General features: G+C 37.3%; 2 protein-coding genes across 2 annotated transcripts in view; both read left to right on the forward strand.

Moving 5' to 3' along the window:
• Positions 1 to 501: 501 nt before the first annotated feature.
• LOC130438893 (tumor necrosis factor receptor superfamily member 17) lies at positions 502 to 2,865 on the forward strand. The gene is made up of 3 exons (XM_056771161.1): positions 502 to 1,796; positions 1,988 to 2,131; positions 2,366 to 2,865. The coding sequence occupies exons 1-3, from the start codon at positions 1,640 to 1,642 to the stop codon at positions 2,569 to 2,571; spliced, it is 507 nt and encodes a 168-aa protein (XP_056627139.1). The 5' UTR covers positions 502 to 1,639; the 3' UTR covers positions 2,572 to 2,865.
• A 106-nt stretch (positions 2,866 to 2,971) lies between these two features.
• snx29 (sorting nexin 29) overlaps positions 2,972 to 20,101 on the forward strand; it is a 94,315-nt gene continuing 77,185 nt past the window's right edge. The window contains exons 1-13 of the mRNA XM_056771159.1: positions 2,972 to 3,427; positions 3,843 to 3,907; positions 4,201 to 4,253; positions 5,709 to 5,833; positions 7,616 to 7,796; positions 10,727 to 10,797; positions 11,136 to 11,390; positions 11,536 to 11,893; positions 12,101 to 12,222; positions 12,613 to 12,706; positions 12,800 to 12,882; positions 15,308 to 15,371; positions 15,913 to 16,041. Of these exons, the coding sequence (XP_056627137.1) occupies positions 3,421 to 3,427; positions 3,843 to 3,907; positions 4,201 to 4,253; positions 5,709 to 5,833; positions 7,616 to 7,796; positions 10,727 to 10,797; positions 11,136 to 11,390; positions 11,536 to 11,893; positions 12,101 to 12,222; positions 12,613 to 12,706; positions 12,800 to 12,882; positions 15,308 to 15,371; positions 15,913 to 16,041 (1,607 nt within the window). The 5' untranslated portion in view covers positions 2,972 to 3,420. The remainder of the gene's footprint in view (positions 3,428 to 3,842; positions 3,908 to 4,200; positions 4,254 to 5,708; positions 5,834 to 7,615; positions 7,797 to 10,726; positions 10,798 to 11,135; positions 11,391 to 11,535; positions 11,894 to 12,100; positions 12,223 to 12,612; positions 12,707 to 12,799; positions 12,883 to 15,307; positions 15,372 to 15,912; positions 16,042 to 20,101) is intronic.

Below are 20,101 nucleotides of genomic sequence, written 5' to 3' on the forward strand. Positions count from 1 at the left end.
GATGACATTGGTCAGTACAAACGGAATAAAGGAATTTCTGGGGTCGTGCGAAAGGTCTCCAGCAGTCTCTCCAATGGACTGAGAAGTTCCTTCAGGAGGAATGGGAGAATCAATACACGGACTGCCAGAGCAGACCAACCGGTTACGATTGTCATGAGCTCTTATCTGAATAATATACAACCATCTGGGACGGCCAACCACCTGAACAGAGATCCTTTAGTGATATAACATACAGGTAAAATAAATTCCAACAGTTTTTCAATGATAGCATTTTAATACAGTGAAAAATTCAATTTGTTTATTTGTTTGACGTTTATGATCTTTTACTGATCATGCAACGTGTGGACTTGTAAATCATTCATAGTATGCAAGCTTTTACAACAGCTCCAATTGGCCAGGACAGGTAGTCAAATAGGACTTTTGCAACATGCAAAGCAAACTTTGCTCTATATTTAGTGTCATGCTGTGATTTGACTTGTATGCACTTCTATTCCCACAGTGCTTTGCAGGGGAAACTCTTCCATTGATGCTTCATACTGCCAAGGCCCTTGGGAGTAATGCATTATAGATTTGTAACATTATTAGTGTTCTTCAATCACATTTATGTATAACCATACATATGATGGACTTTTTTATTTTACTTGCTGGTTGTGTTGATGTTGTCCCGCTGCAACTAATAACCTGTGTTAAGTGTTCTGTTCAAAGTAACACATTCAAATATTTTCTTAAGTTTTCCACAATGATTTATTTTAAGCATATTCCGATATAGTTTTATCTGGACTAAGAAAGAATGGAAGATAAAACAAGTTGTGCATTAAAAAGCATTTCTGTAAATCACAATTATGTTCTATTCAGAGGCATATATACTATTTTGTAAGCATATATGGGAATTTTAAATAACTATTTTTAATTGTTGACTATGTATATATTTGATTGTTTAACAACAACTAAAACACACAGTAAAACATTTAAAGATCAACTCTTTAATTGAATTTTGCAGCGACTTGTCAGCTGGAATATGATTTGGTTTTCGAAATGTCATGTTTTTCAAACATGTCTTGTTTGTAGCATTTACAAAACTAAGCCAACTGAAAAATATAGATTCAGATTCTGAGCTGGAGTGGACTGATTATTTTTACATTGTACTTGTTTGGTGGGAAAAGCTGCAAATTCAGGTTGGAGTGAGAACAGAATATTGTTTATTTTAAACATTCAATTTTTTTTAATATTGTTCATTTGAAACATTAAACATGTTAAACATTAAATCAAGACAAAACACTACGCATTTTATAAAAAAATATGGCATAAAAATTACACAAAATATGACGTGCTAAAAATGAGGTTCATTTTTTCATTAGTTGAAGAAAAGACACAAATGATTATTTGTCATATTTTGTGGAATTTTTGTGGTCTATGTTTTAACCATACATCTATAAAAGGGTGTAAAATGTAAATGTAGTATTTGAGGGTAGTCCCATTTTAGTCATGCGCAGATTTAAGATTTAAACTGATCACAATGTGAAAGACAAAAGTGTTGATAGTCTAGGGAAACCCCCTTCCCAAGACCTATTTACATACTGGGCTTATAAAATGTTTTCTGCCGTGTAAGTTCAGTCATCCCTTAACATCATTGCAGAAGATGATCCTCTATGCATGGCTGCTGCTTTACATTATTTTTCAAGCCGAAGGAAAATGTCCCAAAAATTATTATTACGATGGACTTCTTGAAGAATGTCAACCATGCTCCATTAGATGCAACTCTCCACCCACTATTTGCAGAACATACTGTACCTCAAGTAAGTTCTGTTTTATATTTGATTAAGTATGAGTTCTTGTTATAGCTTTACAAATAAATTGCATTTATTGCTGTGCTTCCAAAACCTTGAATGTCCAAATTTTCTGTTTTTCGGGAAATGGAAAACACTGTAGGCCTACATTGTTGTCTGACCTCAAAATCTTATACAGACTTTCATTGTGTTCTTTTCAGTACCAGCAAAAGAACCTGAAAAAACACAAAATATACATTTTATTTTGACAATATTTTTTGTGTTCTTGGGAGCTTTCATGGTCCTGACCATTATCCTTGGAGTCATACGCAAAAAAACCTGTAAGCTCATCGATATCAAAAAAGGTAACTTGAAGAATTTCACTTTTGACATATCAAAGGCAAACATTTTTGGTAGACTTGTTTAAACACCTTTGCACTGCAAATTATAAAGGGTGTGCATTTACTGAATATAACGTTTTAAGCATTTCTCTGACCAATGTTAATACATGTAATGTGCAATGTACAGCATTTATATATGTTAATAGTTACATTAATGGTATGGTAACCAAATCCTAAAGTCAATGAAATATCACGCAGTGATAGGTCGAGAACAAAAGACATCTGTAAGTGAGAGAAGCCTGGATGCCACAGACAAATCTACGCCTTACCAGATATCATCTGATGATGGACTGAGTCAACATCACTACAACTCCAACCTCCCTCTCCCCTCAACGGAAGAAGGCACAACATTGCTGGTTACCACAAAAACAGTGCAATCGTACCATTGCACTCCTGTCCTATAGTGAAGAGATGAAGAACTGTCTGCACACTTAAAAACTGTTGCCATCATGCGCACCTTCAAGAAAATATGACTGTAAAATAGCTCAATGCTGGAAGTGCACATTCATGTCTAATGAACTGAACACAGGAAGGACGTATTTGACTAGTGAACAGTAGACGTTTGGATGTCATTTAGATGTACTATTGATCTGTGATGTTAGTTAAAAAACAGACTTCCTATTTGTATCCGTTTCATTTTTTTCTTTCATATTGAAGTGAGAAATGATCTACCTTGAATAAAATGCTTTTCAATTTTTGGAACGTGTTGCCTTGCGTACATGCCAAGTATTGCATTACAGCCTTATAAGAAGCTGGGATGTTTCGGTTTTACACGGTGATCTACAATTTAAAATGGCTCGTATTTGCCTTTAAAATAGCTTAATAAATATTTTATGCTATTTAATTTCTCCCCACGTGACACTGTTGCTGTCAGGTGACACCCGGGCAATGTCATGTGACTCACACTAGCGCTCGGCAGTGGGATTAGCGAACTCAAGTTAGCACATCTGTACAAAGTGAAACTCCGCATTCATAGTGTACTTCATCCCTCCACTGTTATGGAAAAGTGACAGTTACTTTATAGAGCAAATACTTTACGGATTTTAAGGATTAAATTGCTTTAAATGTGATAGTGTTGACCGAGTTAGGCCGCGGTAACATCTCTGTTTCAGTTACGTTAAATGAAAACTATGGACTTAAGATGTAAACAATCGTGTTAAACCTTCCCGGGATTTGTCACCTGGGGAAAACACACAACCGCGATTCATGCCGTATGCTAAACCGCGATACACCGTTTTACCTGGATATTCAGAATGAACGGTGAGTTGCAAATCTGGTCATGGATTTATATGCGATCGGACCTCATTTACCTGCAGGTTTCAAAGTGTTCAGTACGTGAATGTGAAATGTGAAAAGCAGATGAAATTGTAGAGATGTAAATGGTGAATAAAGCATTTTTCTGTATGCATTAACTGACCTTAAACAGTTGTACATACTAATGCAATATTAAAAAATATTTTCTTTATTTTTCCTTCATACTCTCTTTGTAAAGTGAGGCATTTAGCTACACAAAACTCATAACTCACAGTCTGGCCCTCATGCAATGTGCGAATAACTGGCATTCATGTCATGCATTGTGGTTTCATGTGTTTATTTTAAGTGTGTACATGTTAGTAAATAAGGTAGTTTACCCAGTAATACATCAGGATATACCTTACTATACTATACCTTACAGGCACACAGCAAAATGACGTAAAAAGACAAAACCTGTTAGAGAGACTCCTTGATGCAGTTAAACAGGTAAGGTGACTTGACTTTCTTTTGTGAGACAAATAACTTATTCGTTTTCAGTGCTCAAAGTTGGAAGATGCTGGCACAGTGCAACAGTGATACAAGGATTGTGATACAGATAAAAGTCATAATGAATGATATAGTTCAAATAAATGCGTCATACAAATTAAAAACAATAAATCAGATGTTCTCAAAAATGCCTAAAACAAACCTAACATCTTTCTCAATCGATTCTATTAATAAAAAAGAATTAGTGGGTAACATCGGTTTAAAAAATATCTTGTTGCTATTTGTCGCTTCAGTGCCAAATCCGCTTTGGTGGAAGGAAGGAGATCGCCTCCGATTCAGACAGCAGGTGAATATTCCTACTATTATTCTATATTATTGTTTTTATCAATCTTCAAACACTTGGGTCAGTTCTCTGCATGATGATTTTCTGATGAGACACTTGTTTATTTAATACACCTATAACACTAAGATAATATATATGAACAAGATACCCAGCTGCCATTACAATTAATTATAGGGAGGAATGCAACGCTCAGTATGACCGCTTTGGTGAAGGAGGCCCCGTCTTACAGTAAAAAGAGCCAATCGTTAACCACGTCCCACCTCTTCGCCCATTTTCGATTACCCGGGATCGACACGCTGCCAAGATGGCGATGGGCGGCTCCACCCACTTTAAGCTTCAAAACAGCTCCTCAGAAGCATACGGGTGACATCACGGACACTAAGTCCATATGTTATACATTCCCATGATAAAGATCTACGATTCCTAGGGGGTGGGGCTCTCGTGAGGTGATTGCCAGCCTGTTCGCATGTGCAGTAGCTGAAGCAACCTCAAAAAGGTGATTTTTAGTGCAATATAGCTTAGCAAACCAAAGTTATGGTAAAGTTAATTTCAGGCTTTATAATTGATTGAAAATATGTTTTCAAATTTTTTTTTAAACAGATTGTCTATTACACTTGAATACAAATAGCCGCTGTGTTGGCAGAGACTATTTGCACTAGCTCCGCCCACCAATATGTTATTGGAATAGAGAAAGTGTAAAAACGGCGCCATTTCAAACAGCGATTTTAGTGGCGTAAGGTGTATAGTCTTTATAGCTTTGGCACTGGAGACCGGGGCTCTAATCCAACTCTCGCTGAAGACACTCTTTAACCTTTCACATTACAGATCATAAATGCATTTGTTCTCAATAAAATTGATTTATGACTTAAAATTCATTTTTATTCATAAAGTTTAGGTTAAGGATAAGTTTAGGGGTAGGGGTTTGGTGTAGGGCTTTAATATCTCAATAAGGTGCCTTCATTTTAATAATTTTTATTAATATAATGATTTACTCTCTTTTATAATTACATAATGTTTAATGCACAACAATACTGAGGTTTAAATAGTAACGTTATATGCTATTGCCATTTACACTTAGTGCAAGTAGCCGCTGCCTTTAAAAAATATCTGCAAGACTGTTGTCTTGCTATGACGTAAATAGCTTCCTGGATGTGTTGCAAACATGGCGCTGAGTGGATTTCTTTAACGGACTTTGAATTGAATCACAAATCACAAGCCACTTTTATATCTGCTGCTTTCTCCGTTGCACTACAATGTAACCAGATCCGCTCTCAAAAAAGCTCCTCCTGTATTTTATCTATTATTAATTCTCTTGTTATGTTCATTTATGTTACGGATTTATATCCTCTGTATGTGCTGTACATATGGCAGAATTAACAAAAAAAGGTGTCTTTGATTTACTGGAACTCATTAAGTTTATTAAAATATATTTTTTATATTTTTATTCTGTTTCTATAGAGTCATATGCCTGTGTGCCCAGTTTGAAGTGGTACTTCAGCATGGCTTGAGAAAAAGTCGTGGCTTAGCTCTCACAGCAGCGGCTTTAAAACAAGCTGCCGGATTTAGCAGTAAAACTGAAGCAGGTACTGTAACTGATTCTATCCAATATACTTATTTTCTTATATTTAGCTTTGGTCAGTAGCCAGCATTATTAATGAATGTGCCAGTCTTGTGAAGAAGAGGCTGACATGCTGTATTTCATTCGGTGACCTCATTGACCTACTTTACTTGTTTCTCATGAGAGATTTTGCCTCAGAGACTTCCCTGGTAACAGTGAACACATGTGGTGCTCTGGGTTGTCCATAGAGGAAACACATGCTCATTGGTGCACATACAGGAAAACCAGGTGCTGATAATGTTTGTGAAACCAGATGGTTATGCAACAAGCCCTGTATAAAGGGCTAAAACGAGAATAAGTTTTTTCTGAGGTTTGTAAATGCACCTGCTTGTGGTTTTGAGTTTTTTTAAATGAATAGCGAGACTAAAATGATACTATGAAAGATACTAGTACTTGTTTTTTCAGTAGAAAGTTAGTTGATGTTCTTTTGATGGGTTTCCCCACTGTACAGTTTTAAAGGTCCAATGTGTATTTTTATTGGAGGATCTATTAACAGAAATGCAATAAAACCTACTAAATCTTGTGTATACATTTACATTTATGCATTTGGCTTTTATCCAAAGTGACTTACATTGCTTAATCCTATACATTTTACATAGGTATTTGCAATCCCCTGGGATTGAGCCCACAACCTTGCGTTGTTAACGCAATGCTCTTACCACTGAGCTACAGGAAAGCCAAGATCTTATATCATGAAGTGTTAAGTTTTTTTTACCTTAGAACGAGCTATTTCTATCTACATACACCACGGGTCCCCTTACATGGAATTTGCCATGTTGTTTCCACAGTAGCCCTGTTCGCACAACCTTCTCTACAGAGCGCGTTTCGTAAATACGTCTCCCTTGGCAAAAAAGCAAAAACGACATCTTAGTGCTGTGTCAGCCTCCGTAGCGCGTTGAAGGTGTTGAGTTCAGTGAACCGTTGGTTGCAATTCGCAACCTCACCACTAGATGCTAAATTTTATACACTGGACTTGTACATCCTTGTAGTTTTTTAAGTTTTTTTTTAGTTTTTTAAGTGTTTTTCTAGTTAGTAATTTGTATAATGCAATATTTGTATTATACAAAAGTAGTGTTGCATTGGAATGTTGTTTATAGTGATATAGGGAGAACACAATTTCTTATATGTATATCATCTGATCTGATAACATGAAAAGTAGGCCTAAACTATTTTTACCTGATATTTTGTTGTGTTGTTGGATTAAGATTTTTTGTCGGTGACAGTAAATCGAGCAATATTGTGTTAATTTATCAGCCATTTATGACTGGGGATAAATCAGAAATGCCTGTTCTCACAGGTTATCTTTTACCACCCCAGATCTTTGATCACCTGGCTGCATCACCCGATATCCAGCCTGCCTATATGCCCTAGTGCCACTATATGCATCACCGCCTCAAACGTTGAGCAATAACAATTCCTTCATTGTGTTGATTCAATTAGCTTCTGTAGATATAAAACCAGCTACGATTTATTCAAAAGGAATACAAATAACCAATACAAGGATGAGAAAAATCCCATAAATTTTATGGAAATGTTTGTGTTTCGGATTTTTTTGATGCATGAAAGTCGATTTCTGATTCTTCTGCAAATCTCTTTCTCTTCATTCTTCTCTACGGCTTTAAAAATAAATGTTGATGATCTTTGCTATTTCTTGTAATATTTTCAGTGGTCAATGAATTGACTTCCTTGTGGCTGTTATTTAGGAACTAAAAATGTTCAGGTTCAAAAATATCTCTTTGTGTTACAGAGCTGACGTTCTGGTTTTATGTAAAGGAGCACTTAAACCGGCATGAGCTGCAGCGTTTCTACTCTCTGCGGAATATCACGTCTGAGCTGGGACGGGGCCGAGCATGGCTGCGCTGTGCCCTGAATGAGCACTCGCTAGAGCGTTACCTTCACATGCTGCTGGCTGATCGAGCTCGCGTTAGGTAAACTCCCATAATGTCATCCTGCATTTCTCTGTCTTTTTGGGTCCCAGCTGAGTGTGTTTTTGGTACTTCACTTTTAACAAAAGCTGCGTCCCATATCGCCTACTTATACTATGCCCTAAAAAGTATATACCGTTTTAGTCATGTAAAAGTATATACATTTTAATGCGTAGCAAAACTGTATGCACGCAATACATATTAACACGAAACGGACCGTCACAAACATCAAAATACAACTCTTCCTTGCATTTAAAGGGGTCATATGGCGCGAACACGTGTTTTTCTTTGTCTATGGTAGGGTAGGTGTCATTTTGTAACTTTGCATATAAAAAGTTCGCGGAGATTGGGCATGCGCATTCCATTTATTTTAGTAACCACCAGGTGGCAACCGTGTCCTGGGAGTCTCAATTCAGTGTAGTTGAAGAAAATCTGATCCTTGTTGGCCCGAAGAAATTGCAATATGTCGCAATGCGCATGGGTCAAAACCCGTGTGTTCACGTATGAGTCAAAAGCAGTATACTTTGCAAGGCTGTGTGTTTGGCTGTGTGCTCGCGTACACATAAAAAACTAAGTATGCCACAGGCTTAAAGGGCCTGGTTATACTCAACGCAGTCGCTAGTTCGCCTGGGTGCGCGCGCTAAATATGACGTCATCGCGGAGTTTGCTTTGGGTAAGCGCGAGCTCATTTCGCGTGGCGGCGTGCACAACATTTTTTGTGACTCGAGCGAACAGTTCACGAGGCGCCGCAGTCAACATGAAAGCTTTGAAGAGATTTTGGCTGAACAGGTACGCCTGTACAGACATCTTTAATCATCAGTGTGTCTGTTTTATATTGTATTCAGAATAAAACAATATTTATAAACATTGCTCTTTTGAACTGTTCTTATCTTCTCATTTATATAAAAAAATTTGATAGTAGCAACAACACAAAATCTCCTACGTTTCCTTGTCGATCAGCTGCTCGCAAGACGCCATTCTGAATGATCTGACGTAATTCTGGTAAAATTCCTACTTTTCTTCTACTTCCTGCGGATTTACAGAACGATTTCGTTTGTGTGCACCCTGTCGTTTCAAAGATATCTCAACGACGAGCGCGTCAAGTATAAACGTCTCGTCCGTTTGGGGAGTTGCGCGCGCGGACAGCGGAGCCTCGCGAAGCTGAGCCAGGCTTGTGTATAAACAGGCCTTTAGAAGTTCCAAATATGGAAAGATATGTTACATTGCCGTCAAACACTTGCAGTTTTTGACCAATTACTACGCACCGGTTAACTGGCCAATCATAGCACACCTCGCTTTTCAGAGCGATGAGCTTTGTTAAAAATCTGCGCGTTTCAGAGAGGCGGGGCAAAGAAGAGCTGAAAAAACAGCGTTTATACACATTACATTACGTCTAAAACAAACAATAATATTTGTTTTAGCCGTGTTATATGACTTCTTTTAACTTTTTATTCATTTATTATTTATATTTAATTTTGACTGTATGCTTATATTTATTAGTTTAGCAAAGCATCTTTCATTTAATTTTATTAATGCAGTGTAGGGTCACTAAACTCCGCCCTCTCGCGGTGAGTTGTGGGTAATATCAGCAGTTAAGTGTCCAGGGATTCACACTTCGACTTTCACCGGAAACAGTAGACCATCCGGGTACTTTGAGAATACTTATTTCAGCATGCTATGATTTGGCACATACTAACTCTATTTTCGAATACTATTTAGGACGGATAGTATGCAAATTGAGACGCAGCAATTTTCTCTACATATCTAAATTTTTTTTGACTGTAATCATCATATTTGACCCTGGACAACTAAACCAGTCTTAAGTAGCACTGGAACATTTTTAGTAATCGTCAAAAATACAAGGTTTGGGTAAAAATTTGATATTTTTTTAAATGCGAAAAATCATTAGGATGTTAAGTAAAGATTATGTTTCATGAAGTTATTTTATAAATTTCCTACTGTAAATGTATAAAAACTTTATTTTTTTATTTTTCCTGTGCTACAGTGCCTCAGATTAACAACTTAAAAAAAAAAGATTTTCTCAATATTTTGCTTTTTTTGCACCCTCAGATTCCAGCTTTGTAAACAGTTGTTGTACCGCAAGATAGTGAACATTGACTTTTACATTTGTGCATTTGGCAGAATCTTTTATCCAAAGCGCCTTACATATCCTATACATTTATACTTGGGTATATGCAATCCCCTGGGATCGAACCCACAACCTTGCGTTGTTAACGCAATGCGCCTATCCTAACAAACCATATATCAATAGAAATCTTATTTTCTCAGCTTTCAGATTATGTAAAAATCTCAATTTCGAAAAATTTGCCCTTAAGACTGGTTTTGTCGTCCAGGGTCACATATTTGAGTGTTTTAATATATGTGTGACTTACTTAAAATTTTATATCATAGGTACCTTAAATTGAACACTCAAGAAGCAAAAACACAGTCATAATTATACAAAAATTATTATTTACTCCTTTTTAATAAATTAACATGTGTACACATCTGAAAAAATACAGACCATCTTTTCTGTTATTCTGATCTGTTTCTCCAGTTTTCATTTTCTGCAAATAAATGCAAATCGAAATAATATTACTATTTGAAATTTGGGTAGAAATAAATGAAGTAAAAATAAAATAAACACAGGAAAAATGAAAACGGTCTTTGAAATGGTCACTTATTCATCATCCACTCCTTTTGCTTGCTTTTGCCATTTTGATTTTGATTAGGTTTGGACATTTTGAACTGGTACCTAGACACAAAGGAAGAGTGAAATTGGCTGTTGTTGTTTCCATCTCAGGCACATTAATCTTGATTTTCAACACTACTTGCCAGTTTATACCTTCAGGGCAATATTCCATTAAAAAATGAAACCCAGCCTTACTAGTAAGAGTTTTCTAATGTAAAAAAACTTTTTTTTCCTTATTTAGTGCCTTCTATGAAGACTGGGCTTTTGTCCTGGATGAGGAGAGAGCAAGTATGCTGCCTATAATGGCTGCAGGTGAAAGCAGTTTTTATCAGGGTTTATATGAAGACCAACTGTTGTTATCATTTTTCATCTCAATTTGTTGCCTTGTGGTGCTTTAATTACAGTAACTACGCAACTATACCAAATACTGAATATTTATCCAAAGCTGTGTTTTCCCTGCACATCATACATTATCCAATACTATCCAGAACAAAGTGTTCATTGTTTAAAAATTGGCAGATTGAAAATGACATTGACCTTGAAACCTTTGCCTTTTGTTTTTAAATTATATAAAGTGTGTATAATATTGTGCAATGTTTTGCTGGACATCCTTTCCTGTGCAAGTGTAAATTTAGAGTGTGTCTAAACAGGGCTCAATTCCATCTTATTTGCCATCAACATTGACAACACGGATCTAAATGGGCAGATTCGCGGAGGTCCGTCTGTGTCCCACCTCCTTAAAGAGTCCACGCAGGGCATGAGCAGTTTATGGAAAGAGTCTACCCAGGGTGTAAGCACGCTCCTGCGGGAAATTGGTACTGCCACTGCAGTGGTTCCTGGTTTTATTCCACGCACAGATGTTCAGTCAGACCCGCTGCCTGTCCTGCCCCGCAGCACTTCTGCAGGTACAGACGTGCTTTAGTTGCCAATGCATGCCGTTTATTTTACTACTGCAACTTTTTATGTTGCTCCAGATGAATGTTCTTATAATATTTTAGTGCTACTGACGATAAAAATTGTTAGTTCATTTAGCACTTAATTGCATTTTAGATTCCGGTTTGAAGAAGGAGCGCAGGCGGAAAAAGAAGATAACACACATCATCTCCTTTGACGATGACTTGGACGGAGGTGCGGAAGATGATGATGAGGCAGGCGAGGATGTTTTGAGGAGTCTCGGGAAGAGTGTAGTGGGTCGTGTGAGTTCTGAGGAGGTTCTGGATCCTCCAGACTCCATTTATCCTACTCAGAACGGACTGACCGAGGCAGGGATTGTGAGTTGGGCCGAAACACCTCCACAGAACGGAGTCCTGCCTGATATGAAGAGCATTGATAATGAAGAGGAGGACGAGGAGGATATTTATAGAAAAAGCAGGCCAGAGTTGGAAGAGGATTTTGGGAGTGGAGAGCCGTGAGTTTACATACATCTTTCCTGGGATATAGTGTCTTGCACTTTTCTTACTGGGTCTTTAAGAAACATCCTCTTTGCACGTGAAAGGATAAATGGGCTTCGCAACTCTCAAAAGTATCGAAAGTACATTGAAATCTCTGAAAAAAAATTGTGTTGCACAGATATGACTGTAACTTTCAGTTACTTTTAACATTATGTTCTTTATAGGATGGTTGTCGGGAGCTTGTCCAGTATTTCCACATGGAGTCCAAGGCAACTCATCAGTGAAAATGAAAATGATGTTGCAAATATTTTCATACCTGTTGCCTCTACTGACCTCTATACACAAGGTCAGACTCGCATAATAAAAATTCTGTCATTAGTTCACCTTCATGTTGTTTAAAATCTGTATATAACTCTTTCTACTGTGGAACACAAAAGAAGACATTTAGAGAAATGTGGTTTTGTGTCTATACAACGGAAGTCATGGGAGTCGATTCTGTTTGGTTACCAGCGTTCTTCGAAATGTCTTCTTTTGTGTTCTGCAGAAGAAAGAAAATCATACATGTTTGTGATGACATGAGGTCATTCATCAAACAATTTTCCTTTTTAGGAGAACTATCTAAGTTACCTAGTAACATAATATGGACTGTAAATTTAAAGTGCATGACTGTATATCATAGTAAATTATGAGTAATATTCATCAAGCTTATGCGTAATGTACTATTTTTATATTTCAGCTGGTAGTTCAGTTGAGAATGCCGAATTTCATGAACAGAAGGAGATTTCAAGCCCACCAGCTGACAGTGAAAAAATAAGCCAACTCCAATTTAGGTTGCTGATGTTAAAGACGACACATATTCAAATGATTACTGTTAGTAAAGTTTTTGGAAAAGTGCTTATTTATGTTTTTTTTTGTTCTTTTAGCATTGAAGTCGGATCTCCTCAACAGATTGCACCTGTGTCAAGTGTTCTGCCGACCCCTGGACTTCCTGAGTCCATGACTGTTGGTGAGATGACCTTAGAATTTATTTAGATCCATTTTTTTAACCCTATAACTTATTTGAATTGTTTACCCCGGCAACCTTCAACATTATATTTTATACTCACTTTTTATGTTTGTTTATTTATTTATGTATTCTGTTATTCTTGCTTTGAAATACAAGAGTGAAATGTAAATTATCTTAATGCAACTCTTATTTATCTATAAAGTGACCATCATCATCATTATCATCATAACACTTGACATGTGGGTCCATACATATATGATTTAAAAAAAAATCGTCATATTTTTTTTTCCATTTTTTTTCATTTGTGTTCCTCTGGGAAAAGGTAACAGCATATGGAAATTGCGGGTTAGTGATTTTGCATGAACTCATCTTTTATCTATACCTTTGTGTATTTGAGGATTTTCAAAAGCATGTAGAACTGTGAACAGATGGCATCAACTAGGTAATTTGTGTGAAATACTGCTCTGTTGTGTAGTGATTTGAGACCGATGTGAGGCATTTATGATCACGTGACTTTTCCATTTTAAAAGACCTTAAAATGAATATGAAGGTAATGAAAAAGCTCTAAAACGTTCTTTCTTCTATCCACACGTAGATGGACAGGCTTACCTATCACTGGACTTTATCTTCTAGTTTTTCCTTGCACTGCTTTCTTAATTCTTCCCTTTTCCAGTTGAGGGCACTGTTGCTTCAGTTTTCAGGTTCTCATTCTCTCTTCCTCTTTGCCCTCTATCTCTCTTTCTGTATCTTTCTCTCTCTGTGTCTTTTGTCTGGACAAAATGCAACTTTGAGATGGAGCTGGAGGTGACTGATCCAGTTATATTTTGGCTTTCAAAAATACGAGTAGAAAAGATGAAAAGAGAAAATGTTCCGTGCAGTATGCCAAAATCTGCCCGCGCTTCGAAACAAAATGAGTTAAATTCAATTTCAGATCAAAAGTGGCTTACTCATCTTGACTTAATAACCTATTAATTGCTTTTTAATTACCGATATGACAGACGTTACCTTTGGGGCTTGAAAATGCTATTGTCTCCAGAATACAATTAAACATGTTTTAATGGATAACATAGAAAGGTCAGTATTTTGCAGTCCTCAAATATTTCATGCAATTCTGCTCGATGGCACAGAAATGACACGTTTACATTTTACGCAAACTTGCATGTTTAGTCTCAAGTAGGAATGATGGGGCAGTGATGGAGGCACTGACATAACAACACTGATTTGTTAGCATTGCACTAGACACTTGAACCCAGATTACTACAGTGAGAATCTTTCTGCGTGTAGTGCACTGTCAATTAACTCAAAAAAAGGAACAATCTGAGATAAAATTGCATTAATGGCAGAAGTTTCATGGTGGTGTGCTGTCTGTGAACCTTCACGCTGGCAAGAAGGTCAAAGCTTTGCCTCATGTAGTTTATCTGTCTGCTTCCTGCAAGGATTACAAACATACTTAGACCAGCTCACCCCGGTGTGTTTCTTTACCTTCAGATCAAGGGCTCGGGGAGGGGGAGCGGGTTCTTCTGCTCTTAAGAGTTCTCCGAATCCCTCTTGAGCGTACACGTATGCGTACACATCTGTGACTCCATATAGTAGTTCCACTCTGTTAAATCTGTAAACATTTTCTGAAATTAGTCTTTGAATGGGACATACGTTCATGAAACTGCTTTCTGCCAAATTGATGTCCAGAAAGAGAGAGAGCAATTGAACCATAACGCACAACAAAGTCGGGAACGTCGCAGCTCATTACCTCAATATCACAGACATCTGAGGTTTCCTTGTAGCGAAGGTGTTTTAAGGTTGGAAAATTCAGGCCAGATAGGTTTATATAGATGGCGTCGGGCCAGCCTTAGGTTCCTGTGAGATTCATTAAATGATAATGGGCTGATAGGAAAGTGGAGGCTTTGTCTTTTGGAAGCATGTTGTTGGGGTTATGTAGGTTATCCTGAGCCAGGTTATCCAGCTTTGAGAGTACTTGGAAAGCTCTCTGCTTGCCATGAAAGTCTGGATGTAGACATGCAGTGTTATGAAGTGCTCTGATAATAGTTCACAGCAAGAGCTATATGTTACAGTCGGATTATTCATGAAAAACGTACGTCTTTCACGACAAAATCTGCAGAGGCTTCCCTTTCGACTGTTATAAATGTCTTACTCTTTCATGTCACCTTCACTTTAAATAAATTAATGTTGTGCTGGTATTTTAAAGCTCGCATAGTTCTCTTTATTAGTTCTGAGGTGCAATACAAATGAAAAAGTCAGCAGTAAAAAAGCATAACCCTCATTGAAAGAATGACAACGGGTCTGTACGGGATATAAAGTCCCACTGAGATATTGCGTCTTATGGTTCAGAAATCCCTTTTTTTGGTCAGGTGAGGACAAAAGCCATTGTTTGGTCTTCACATTTTGTAACATTAATCTTTCTACCCAGCTGAACTGCGGCAGGCCATTGTGGCCATGATGAACAGGAAAGATGAGCTCGCCGAGCAAAGCACGTAAGAATTTCTATTTTTTTTATACATTTGTTTGTTTTAAAAATTGTGGAACTGTAACTAAAATATTAGTATCTATTAGTAGTTGTATCTATTTTTCTTAGATACTGAATATATATATATATATATATATATATATATATATATATAAGGGTATTGGTATATAATTATTATAATAATATATAATTATTCCTTTTAGTATCTAATTAAAGATTTTATAGTTCTAGTTCATGTTGTATAGTCCAGCCTTAACACTGTTACTTGAAATCCTTTTACACATTCTAGCCTTTAATTGTTATTTATTTTATATATTTTGTTCTGATTTATTTCAATAAAATAATTGCACATTTCAAGGTTTTTACCCCTATTTGAGATCAGACACGTCCCAAATATTGGAAACATAACAGGTTCTCCTTATTCATGAAAAGTGTAATTTGCGTAGCCAAAATTGTGCAACTGAGTAATTATTATGTGCACTAGTAATCATTAAAGAAAGCTAATGAAAATTCGGTCAGCTCTGTTCGTGTGTGTGTTTTTGGCACAGGTCTCTGCGTGGTCTTCTGGATGGAGAGATGGAGCACTCTGCCGGGCTCAGGCAGGAGGTGGACAGCCTGAAGAGGAGACTGGCTGAGCTGGAGGAGAGACATGCATCTAAAGTCCAGGCTCTCATGAGGTAATGTCACAGGACTATGATGCACCAAAAAGTACATAAGACTTCCAAATCTGGCCAAACATCAGACACTTGGAAGGAAAAGGCTGGGCAACATATGACAGCTTTGGAACAGCAGGTTTATGTGTTGTGGTGCACAACAACACACCAAAAAAAAAACTAGAAAATGAGTGTGGACCTTGTTTGAAACTGTTGATACTTTCTGACCACATAGAGCTGCAGAAAAAAATGCAAATTTTCATTTCAAATCAGCATTTCTAGATGTATGGGGGCTATTCTAGTCCAGTGTAGGTTGAATTTCAACCTAATCAAACTTCAGGAGTGAAAAAGTCATCCAACAGCAATGTGAAAGACTGACAGCATGACAAAAAAACTGTGGAAAAAATCTAGGTTATCACATAATAAAAAATCTTTGGAGAGGTGTTATGCAATGGGGATCATGCCGTTTTGGTTATACGGGCAGTGGCGTAGCAGATGTACACGAACTGCACCAGCAAAAATATTATTCATGATGTATAGAAATGGGACATTTTAGGGTTGGCTACCGGACCCCCAGGTGCATATGAGCGCAAGGTCTTCCTAAGAACCAGTGCAGGGTCATATCTCTCCGCGTCTTCTGTGCTTTGAGCCCGGTAAAGAGAAGCAACACGTTCCGCACGCACCTGCATTTGTCACTTACTGAATGTGTGGGCATATAAATATGAATTAACGCTTTAACTGTAAATGCATGTAGTTCGTTAGTTAGACTAAACTTTGCGCTACATGATACAAAAAAAGTTATAAAACCAAAATCACCACATATAGCAAGCACGGTGAAGACTTTTGGAGCTTGTCATGATATGTGATGTTTAAGGAAGATGTCCTTTAATTTGACTATTTGTGGCTTGTGGTTTGAATACATGTTCCCCTGCATTTCAGACATTTTGCCTAAACACATTTATTTTCTATATAGTAGCTTGAATCTGGCTTATTATTATTATTTTTTTATTATAAAGCTATATTTTGTTCTAAACAAATTCTGTTATTTTATGTTTGATTGTTTTTTGGTGCATCAATGTTGCGCGGCACTTTGCACTGTGACTGAACCCCACATGCAAGCATACATGCACACACGCACGCACGCACACAAACACGCACGCACACACACACACGCACGCACACAAACACGCACACACACACACAAACACGCGTGCGATTCAGCTATCAGTCAACTACAGGCAAGACGTGACAATTCTGATTCGACAATGTTAATCCTTGTCGAGGACTTCCCTAGTAAAAATATTACTGTTTCATTGCTTAAAGTGTATTGCTGTTATTTTGACATTTTCTCCAGTTTTCATTTTCTGCAAATACATGCAAATGGAAACAATATTTGTATTTGAAATTTGGGAGAAATATTGTTAGTAGTTCACAGAATGAAGCAAAAACTATCATTTTACCTAAACACGTACCTATAAATAGTACATTTTTGAATCAGATTTTTTTCCGCCGCTGTATGTTTTGTATCTGAGGATATTCGGTACAATTAAAAAAATCTGAATGTTTTAGAGAGATTCAGAGAGTCTAAGTTTGACATAGGCTTGTGTTCATCAGCTATAAAATTATCACAAGCCGTCAAGAGTTTCATGCCATAATTAGCTTCGTGTGCGTTTTCCTCAAAAAATAGGGTTTTGCTCACGGATCGCAGCTGTGCTTGGCACCACATGCCTATTGCCACACACGTAATAAATGTTTTTCTAACCAAGTCTGCTTCCTTTCTCGGTGTGCTGGAAGGTTGAGGGACCAGCCAGTTTGTCTAACTCAATCCTATTCTGGCTCAGTCAATAAAGACTAAAAATAAGGTTTGGAAATGCTCCGTATGGCTGTGTGCTGGGTGGCAGCACCTGCGAGGCGTGCTCATGCGCTAAGCTCCATTGATTCGACCTGGCTCAATAGGCAGTGTTTGAGAAGTGGGGATCCATACAAGATGCCAAAATACTCACACTCCTGTCACTGTGAAGCTCTCACACACTTTGACGTCCAACCAGATTAAGAGAAAAGGGCGAAGTGAATCTCCGCTGATGGGTTGAAGTGGGTTTCAGGTTTGTTGAAGTTTGACAGCTTGGTAGAATCTACAAAATAATACTTGCATGATTATTGTTTATGACTGTATGACAGAAGATTTTTTGAAGAATGTTGGTAACCAAACAACATTGGCCCCTTTTGATCTCCATTGTATGGAAACAAAACCACTGGGACATTTTTCAAAATATCTTATTTTCTGTTCTACTGCAAAAAGAGTCATAAAATGGTTTTGAACGACATCAGGGTGACTAAATGTTAATTTTTTTGGGGGGGTGAATTATGATAAATAATCTTGGTTCTGAGTTTGGTCGCCGCTTGATATTCAAAGAAATATCTGGGTCCTGAGGCCAAAAGTGTTGAGAATCACCAGTGCAGGCCATCTTACTAACAGTCTTCTGCAGGTGCCAGTGGTTTTGTCTTCCTGAAGTGATTCTGGATTATTGGGAGAGGCATCTTGCTTTTGTGAGCATTTCATCAGCTTTAATGTAGTGGTTCCTCAGGGGGATAATGTGGGGAGTGAATGAACAAATTAATTTAGCTCAGTAGGAGGACAGCAGCTGAGAGCAGGCGGCAGGCTTGTCAGGATGATGCTGTGTCAAAGTGAGGATTATTGGGGAGAAAACCACATTCAGCATCGTGCTGTTGACATCTGTAACATGCCTGGATGGCGCATCCCTCCGCTTACTCTTCATCAGCCCATTAGGCTAACTGACACCGAGTTGGCCTTGTTTTAAAGTCACTTCAGTTACGTGTCTCTTAAGTGCTGACAGCCAGTGCGCCGTAGACTGAACCTTTTTATATTTGATAGTTTGTGAGTGTTAGTCTGCGAGTCGTCCAGGGATCAAGCTGTTCACTTTAGAAAGAATTTGACCTTAATCTTCCTGTTCTGGAGTATTTAAAGGGATTGTTTACCCAGAAAGTCAATTCTGTCATTATTTACTCACTCGCAATTTGTTACAGACCTGTATACATTTCTTTGTTCTTTTGAACACAAAAGAAGATATTTTGAAAAATGTGGAAAACCAAACAGCTCTGGGCCTCCATTGACTATCATAGTCGTTTTATGTGGCTTGGTTACAAACATTCTTCCAAATATTTTCCATTGTGTTAACAACAAAATTCATTCAGGTATGGAACAACTTGAGGGTGAAAATATGAGGACAGAATTTTCCTTTAAGGTAACAGCAGCATTTACATGATGCTTGTCCTACAATATGTTTTGTTTTTTCGTAGCCTTAGGGGATAGAAATGGGTTTGGGTGGAAAGTCTAGACTGTTCATCTTGTCAGACTCTGTTATGCGTACTTGTGTCCAGTCCCACATGGAGTCACTGCAGAATTATGTGGGCACTATGCAGGCTTCTGCAGAACTGTAATGTAAAAATCTTTTAATCTGAAGGTATTCAGTGTTTAAAATTACTTTGTAGACGAATATATATAATTGTGCTAACATATTAATTTCTCATTTCTTATTATCTCTTTATACTAGAGAATTTGTTTTTAAATGGCTTACTTGGAACAAAAAATAAATAAAAGCAGCTAATAAAAGTCTGTTCAACACTTTAAAGACCTCAAGAAGCTGGATAATTAAATGCCAAGTGAACGATTTAGCTAATTCTAGGCGAAGGGTGGCTACTCTGAAGATGCTGAAATATAATTTGTGACCCTGGACAACACAAACAGTTTTAAGAGATTTTTACATCATCTTAAAGCCGAATAAATTAGCTTTTCATTGATACTAGGTTAGGAAGTGACAATATTTGGCTGAGATGCAATTATTTGAAAATCTGGAATCTGAGGGTGGAAAAAAATAAGAATATTGAGAAAATCGCCTTTGATGTTGTCTAAATTAAGTCCTTAGCATAGCATATTACTCACAAATATAAAGTTTTGATATATTTACTGTAGGAAATATACAAAATAGCGGTGTCAAGCCGTTCATTGATCGTTAGAAGCACTTTTTGAAGCTTAGTGAAAGGATACGTTAGGGATAATGTACTT

This window comes from Triplophysa dalaica, chromosome 17, assembly GCF_015846415.1.
Source record: "Triplophysa dalaica isolate WHDGS20190420 chromosome 17, ASM1584641v1, whole genome shotgun sequence".
Lineage (NCBI taxonomy): Eukaryota > Metazoa > Chordata > Actinopteri > Cypriniformes > Nemacheilidae > Triplophysa > Triplophysa dalaica.

Bases quoted from the DNA above. Each gene is read 5' to 3' on its own strand.
- LOC130438893 (XM_056771161.1), top strand. From the start codon at position 1,640: ATGATCCTCTATGCATGGCTGCTGCTTTACATTATTTTTCAAGCCGAA. The intron at 1,797-1,987 runs GTAAGTTCTGTT...TGTTCTTTTCAG, and splicing joins CAGAACATACTGTACCTCAA to TACCAGCAAAAGAACCTGAA. The intron at 2,132-2,365 runs GTAACTTGAAGA...AATATCACGCAG, and splicing joins GCTCATCGATATCAAAAAAG to TGATAGGTCGAGAACAAAAG.